Here is a 7,320-nt window from a genome sequence, read left to right as displayed (position 1 = left end):
ACATATGGTGAGCTATAGTGTGAAGTAAGTCACAGCATTTCAGGGGTATCTTTTTAAAAACCATTACCTAGTGGTTATATGCTGTTCAGCTATGTATCACCAAAAATTAGCCAGGTTATATTACTTAGTTACTGTTTTGCGGTACAATCAATGATAATACCGAGTTATTTAACATGAGATACTTGAACGATGCAGTGTGTCTTTTTTTCTAAAAATTAAAAGAATAATGCAAACAGTCTTATTAAGATTAAGAAATGGATCATCAAGGCAAACTGCTTGTTCTTTTGAGTTTGCATGGACATCATTTACGGTCAATAGTAAATCATAATTAAGATGAACAGGTGAGGTCCCAGGATGGGTTTCTGGGGCACACCTGTTTCACTGCAGGAAGGGAGATGATTTTCAAACCGGCTTGTTCAGAGATGAGTGTTCGGTGGCTGTGGTCTAAAGTCGGCTCCAGCAACACCTTTCACCATTTTTAGTTTGATGCTCTGCAAGAAGAAGCAATTTTCTCAAAAAGCAAATTGCATTGGATGCAGTGTGTAAGGCTGCAGCTGAGTGGTCAGCTGTTCAGCAGCACACCTCTGCAATTTGGAGGCGATGTTTATGATGCTGGTCGGCCAATAATTACTCACATCAGTCAGGTCCCCTGATTTATGAAATGGCACAACAGTGGCTGACTTCCAATCCTTTGGGAACTTCCCTTCTTTAATAGAGGCATTAATTATCTGTGTTATCCAGTAAATGTGAATGGAATTCATTTACTGGAAATGCTCCAGTAATTGCATTTTCAAATTCACATACATCACTCTGAGGTGTTCTGAATTGACAGCTTTGTGTCAGAAGAAGTCGGTCCAATTTTCAGTGAGCTTTCTGGCCATGAGGATTAAGTTGTCAGCAGACAGACCTGCAGCCATGTTGAAAAATGTCTTTACTGTCTAAGGTTTATTGTTGAATGTCTATTTAATGCCTTGTTGAATGAATATTTAACATAAAATAAAGCTCCCCACCTCCTTTCTCTGCTCTATCTTTCCTGAAAGCATCACGGAGAGGTAATGTAGAAGATGTGGAGGTTTTATGAAGACAAAATCCAGGTTAGAATCTGCTGGATGATGTTTCATTTGGGATAATGTTCAGAATATTCAGATGCTCTCCAAACAGGCGTTTTGGGTGTAGCACAGGTACTGGCACATAGCTCAGCTCAGCTCAGCCGCCATCTTGATTCTAAACAAGATTTGGAAATGTGCCATGTGGTGAAACTGTTGCTGTTTTTGTGATATTTTGATGTTTGTGCGAATTTCCTGCTTTATCACGCATCTTTTTCACGCACATGTTGAAAATATGCATAAAACAGGTTGATGGAAACCCACTTTCAGCCTCATAACGTACAAAGCCAAACTGTAACTATGTGACTTCACTGCCTGGGATCCCGTGCGGCATATAAAGTGCATTTTCCTGTTGGTACAAATGGTCTCAGAAGATTTGAAAAAAACATCTCACACAAATATACCACATTAAGGCACACACAAAGTACAGTGTTTCTCAGATACAGCCAAGCACATGTGCACACGTCAGTTTTTTGCTTGTCTGTACTTGAAATGAGCTTGTCTGGGTTGGTGAATTTAATTCGCAAAGACAGATTCACCCCAAGCCACTTATGTGTCTCCAATGTCACAGCGCACCAAGCTGTTAACTGTTGACCCCTATTGTACTCTGTGGCCCTTGGAAAAATTACTACCGCATGAGAAAATGCCTTAAAAACTCCCTGTTTGGGCCTTTGTGTGTGTGCTACGAGCAAGGAAATGACTGTACATGTATGTGCCCTACATGTACATGTGAGTGTGTAGGCATGTGCACGTGAGGCAGGGCTGCTCGAGAGCAATGTGTGGCCCTTTTACATACAGTACAGACCTTTTGAGGAGAGATTTTCCCTGAGGGTTAGTGAGTCCAGCTGTCAGCACAGAAAGCGAGACGCAAAGTCATTTTAAACAAAAGAGGAAAAATTTGCATTTTTTCTTATTTCTATTTTTATATCTATCTAACCATTACCCACAGTTTGTAAGTTGCTGTGTTTCATGTAGCCGTCCAAGATGAATTTGCCTGCAGTGTTTCTCTATGTCTGCTTTTCGTATACAGTTCTTCACGCATCCGCTTCCAATCTGCCTAAACAGATCTTTAGCATAGAAATACAGTAGAAGGAGAATGACACACTTCAATGTCACTATAACCACAAAGACACTTTTTAAAAATATGGCTGTTACTTATCCCCCAAAGGCCTCACACGCAGACGTGCATATGAATGGATGACTGACTTCCAAAAGCTGCTCTTTTTCTGCTTTCACTGCACACAAATGTGGTCTATTTTAAAGGGAACACACACAGTGAAAATGATCGAAATCTGTTATATAGGACACATGTACACTAGCAGCAGCTCGCTCTGCAAACATCGCAGTGTCTGTCATATGCAATGGCATCCGACATGGAAAGTATTATGACAGAAGAATGTGGCATACAAAACACTTGAACTGGGACAGTGGAAATTAAACAGGCCTACTTCTGCTTCATCCATTCAAGTTGGTCACATCACTGTAAAAGATGTGGCACAGATAGGTGTGTCACTCCTTTACCCAGTGCTCTTCTACTCTTTTGCAAACCGATCATGCAAATGCAGTCATTACATGTTTTATTGCACTGAGCATTTCTTTTTTAGAGCTTCTGCAGCTGCTGGTGCCAACAATCCTACCATTGCGCCTGCAACTCCACCCACCACTGCTCCCATGCCTATGCAAACTGGACCACCAACAGCACCAGCAGCAGCCCCGATTGCAACACCCACTTCGGCGGCTGTCATGATTAAACCAACTTCAATGAATTTGTTTTTCCTCTCTGCCTTTTCTCTTGATTTTCTTTCATACTCCTCTTTGAGATGCTTAAGCTTTGCCTGCAGCTGTTCTCCTTCAAATTTGGCCCTCACTTTTTCTTCTTCTCTGCATTTTTGCTCAGCATTAGCTTTCATAATCTTCTGTGCTTGTTCTTGGATTGCCCTCTCAGCCTCCTGGAACATTTCATTTGTGTAAAATGTTCCTCCATTTTCACTGACCATTCTGTCTATCTTTGCAAGCAGCTGAGGTACCTGACTGTTATGGGAAGCGGTGTTATTGAAGACATGATACCGCCAGTTACACTTTGTAATCAAATGGCTAAGTTGGTAACTCTTACTAAAGAAGTCTTCAATTCTTCTGTCTCCCAGCTGGTCACCATGAGTGAAGAGAACCAAGGAGTAATCTGCAGCTTTTTCGCCAAACACCATCTGCAGGAGTTCAACAGTTTTCCGTTCTTCCTCTGTGAATCTGCCCAAATTGATCACAATCAGAAACACGTGAGGACCAGGAGCGCAGAGAGAGATGCATTCTTTCAGCTTTCTGATCACTTTGTCCTCTTTGTACTTTGTATCATAAATCCCTGGTGTGTCAATGACCGCCACCCTGCGTCCATCCACCACTCCTCTGGCCTTCTCACACTCTGACGTCACAGAGGACGGAGGGAGGTCGGATGCAAAAGCCTTTACATTTAGGATGGTGTTTCCGGATGCACTCTTCCCATTTCCTGTCCTTCCAAGCAGCACTATTCGAATTTCTTCACTTGGATAAACACCTACAAAAAAAAAAAAAATGCTTTTTTTTAGTAGTTATTTAGTTGCAGTGAGTTATTCAATATGCTTCCTATATTAGGTACTGTATCACCTTTGCAATTTGTGTAATGTATTGGCCTCTTACTGTTAACGATATGCTACTGTAGATAAGTAACTTTGCGTGATTAAAAGTGTTGGGCAGTGGCATCTAGCTTAGCCTCCATCTAGTCCAAGTAAATGCTAACTGGTGAACTGGAGAGTGGTGCCAATTTCTATATGCAATACTGTGTATTTGCATTGCTGTAACTATCACAGAAGCAGCAGGCATATTAGGCAATGAGCAGAAATGCAGAATTTGCATATATTTTTGCACGCAAAGTGACACTCTAAGTGACACTGCGCAGGAAGTCAGACACTTCAAGGAACTAGTGAACCCAGAACCATTTTGTTTCTTAACAAAACATTACAATAGGTGTTTGCTTTTGTCCTGTGGTTCACCATTAAGTACCAGTTTTGGCCCTCACAGTGAAAAAGTGTGGGCACAATTGGCTTGGCAATAGTTGAAGCACATTATTCCTTCTAATTTGCATTTTTTCTAAATGCGATCTAGTCAATATGGTGTGTAAAGTGGTAAAGATGTTCAGTTTTCAGTTTTCGGTATTTGCTTTTGCAATCCAGTACAAATATATTTACAATGGGCTACAACAGGCAAGGATGAAATTAAAAAGGAAGGCATACAGTCTATAATGGTCTGGACAATGCACATTTTCCCATTGAACTGCTGACTACATTCAGGGTAGTCAACACATACATGTGACCTGAAGATATTCTAAAAGTACATGTCACCAAATTTCTTTCAATTTTTTTCCTTTATTCAAGTATGATTAATGCATAGCGGTCACTGCAGTGGACAGCTACTAAAAACTTATTTTCTCTTTAATGCATTGGTTTCTTTGGTAGAACAGCATATCAGCCTCTAGAGTGCTCTCTGCTGTCATACTCCATTGAGGTCAATTCAGTGGTCAGTCGGTGTAACTGCAAGTAAATTTCCTCTGAATCCAAGATGGCCGACAAACAGCCACGCCTGCCGACCACTGCTGGCATATCCTGTCAATCCTTCTATGCTGGAAGAGCCCCACTGATAAAAAAAAAATATGATGATATACAGTAACATCTAAGGAAGGATATCATCTGTTTGGAATATCAAATTTTTATGTCCAATATGTAGAAAATTACAATTAACCATGTGTCCAATGAAGTGGACATCATGCATCACCGGGTATATTTTTTAACACAAGTCATATAATTGCTTCGCTGTTTCTTGTGACTGTTTTGGTTATAAGTCAGTGTATAATTGTTATATTCATAAGCTACTCATTTAAAATATACATTTTGTGCAGATTAGCTGTAGTTTGTATTACTATAATAATTATTTTATCATATTTTGTAGACTTCAAGTGCAGCAAAGAATAAGGCAGCCTACAGAATAGTTTCACCGAGGTGAAAAATGCAAACAGATGCCATGATGCTGCATGCACACGGAAGACCAAATACATCTGCATGCAATGCTGTGTGCCACTGTGCCCTGGATGCTTTGCGAACTTTCATACAGCCTAGGTGTGATGAACATAGAAGTGTTCGGAGATGCAGAAAGTAAAATGTCAGTTCGTGTTTTCTTCCAACATGCTAATATAAGGGCTTGGTAATACTGTCCTGCATCCTTATAGAACTGTGGAGACTCACAAAAATGTTTCTCCTGTTGGAGATGGTTTGACACAATCAGGTGCAAGATTCACAGCTATGAGTGTCATTGGTTTTCTTATTCAGGCCTAAACATTGTGCCTATACAGTGTTGAAATTTCCAAAAAATTGTTGAAATGTTTTTCAAAGCATAAAAGAAACAAGTGTTTGTATATTTACAATAGAACACAAGTTAATTGATTTTTACAGTAAGTTCACAATGTTTTATGTTGAGTGCTTAGGCGCATGTAGTCCACTGCAGTGGACATGTCTGTAACTTTATGAAAAAATCATATTTTTGGAAAAAAAAAGTTTAACATTTTTTTTTCATGTCCTGAGAAGAATAAAAACACTTAAGAAAAAAATCTTGACCAAGGCTTTCATAATTCATGCATCAGAGGGTTAAGATTAAAATCTTTTTTAAGTTTTTCTTGGCACCTGGCTAAGAAGACAGCATAACACTACTACTGCAACAATAAACACAAACAACATAAACATAAGGATTACTGTATATACACGCAAAATGCAGATCACGCTGTAGAGTTTAAAAGAGAAGACTTGTAATAATAACCTTAAATAGTTTAAAAAATATATAGTTTAATATATCTATGTCGATTTGAATCATCAGACAGTACCTTCACCTGGATGTAGTTTGTTAGATTTTTCAGTCAGATGTTTAGGTTGTAGTTACTTTTCTACAATCCAGTACAGACGTATTTAAGTATAAATTAATAATCTACAGACTAAAATAGTCAAGAAAATGCAGTTTACCTCTGTTCCTTACAGCTGCCACTTGTGCAGTATTTCTCCGCTTTTGCCTCTGAGCACTGTAGGCCATAGTTTTACAGATATGAACTTCACAAACCATTAAAAACAGTTCTGTTGTCTCCTGGAGGATTATGACAACTGTTGCTTTCTGGAGTCATATATATAGTATTTTACCGTGCCCTTCGTCCTTTAGTTGGCGTAGCTTTCCTTCACCTTTGTTTAAAGGTTAGAACTCGAGTTCGATCACATTCCAGAGAAACAGCAAGTATAAAGTGCCTACAGTGTTACCAGGAAATAATTGCTAAAAGGTGTGGGAAATCTTTTCATGCACTGCCCATAAGAGGATAATTAGCATGACAACATTTCTGGAAACTCTCAGCATTTCCTAGGAAACAAATTTGAAACAAATTTGAAATAAATGTTGCATATACTGAGATGCCCACAGTGACAATGCTAACAGTAAACATCAGTATTAAGCAGGTAAAAATTTTTACCATGCTTGCCATCTTTGTTTAGCCAGTTAGCATGCAAAAGTTGCTCATTTGCTAATTTCAGTTTTGAGCACAAAGCCTTTTTGCACTTTTAATGTCAAACCACCATCTTTACCCTCATATCCAATCTAGTGTTATAGAGTATAAAATTCAGAGTCAAGGCATAAACGGTTGCCTTGTTTGTTGTAATTACACTCCTGTCTCAAAATGTATGTGACAGACAAACTTTTCACCCACCCCACCTGACCACAGCTAATTAGCAAATAATAACGTGCTAACAAGCTAAACTAAGATAGTGAACAAACATTATACTTACTAAACAGCAGCATGTTAGCATTTGCATTGTGAGCATGGTAGCATCCTTGCATCAGCATTTAACTCACAGAACCAGTGCGCCAAGGCAGAGCCTCACAGAAACGCTCCTGAGGCTGTAGACGTGTTCTAAAATACTTTTGATTATGCCTCAGGAAGGATGAATAAGATTTGCCGACTACTGAATGTTTACCACTTGTTTTTCATTTACTGTAACAACTTCTCGTCAGCACAGACACATTTACTGTCATTGCTGAATATTGGAATGTGGCTGTTCCTGTTTCGAAAAGGCGTTCCTTACTTTCTATGTCTTTATACGTGGAAATCACCGCGGTCATTCCCTGCTGCAAGCAGCTGCTTTTGCTTTTGGCTACGTGC

At 39.3% G+C, this 7,320-nt stretch overlaps 1 protein-coding gene across 1 annotated transcript; it reads right to left on the bottom strand.

Moving 5' to 3' along the window:
- Window positions 1-2,683: 2,683 nt before the first annotated feature.
- LOC139336556 (GTPase IMAP family member 9-like) lies at window positions 2,684-6,209 on the bottom strand. The gene is made up of 2 exons (XM_070970693.1): window positions 6,143-6,209; window positions 2,684-3,654 (listed from the first exon to the last, which is right to left on the bottom strand). The coding sequence occupies exons 1-2, from the start codon at window positions 6,207-6,209 to the stop codon at window positions 2,684-2,686; spliced, it is 1,038 nt and encodes a 345-aa protein (XP_070826794.1).
- Window positions 6,210-7,320: the final 1,111 nt, after the last annotated feature.

The sequence above is a fragment of the Chaetodon trifascialis genome, chromosome 9 (assembly GCF_039877785.1).
Source record: "Chaetodon trifascialis isolate fChaTrf1 chromosome 9, fChaTrf1.hap1, whole genome shotgun sequence".
In the NCBI taxonomy this organism is placed as follows: domain Eukaryota; kingdom Metazoa; phylum Chordata; class Actinopteri; order Chaetodontiformes; family Chaetodontidae; genus Chaetodon; species Chaetodon trifascialis.
Note: the sequence above shows the minus strand (reverse complement) of the source record. Positions and strands in the feature narration are given on the sequence as shown.

Bases quoted from the DNA above. Each gene is read 5' to 3' on its own strand.
- LOC139336556 (XM_070970693.1), bottom strand. From the start codon at position 6,209: ATGGCCTACAGTGCTCAGAGGCAAAAGCGGAGAAATACTGCACAAGTG. The intron at 3,655-6,142 runs GTAAACTGCATT...TTTTTTTTGTAG, and splicing joins GGCAGCTGTAAGGAACAGAG to GTGTTTATCCAAGTGAAGAA.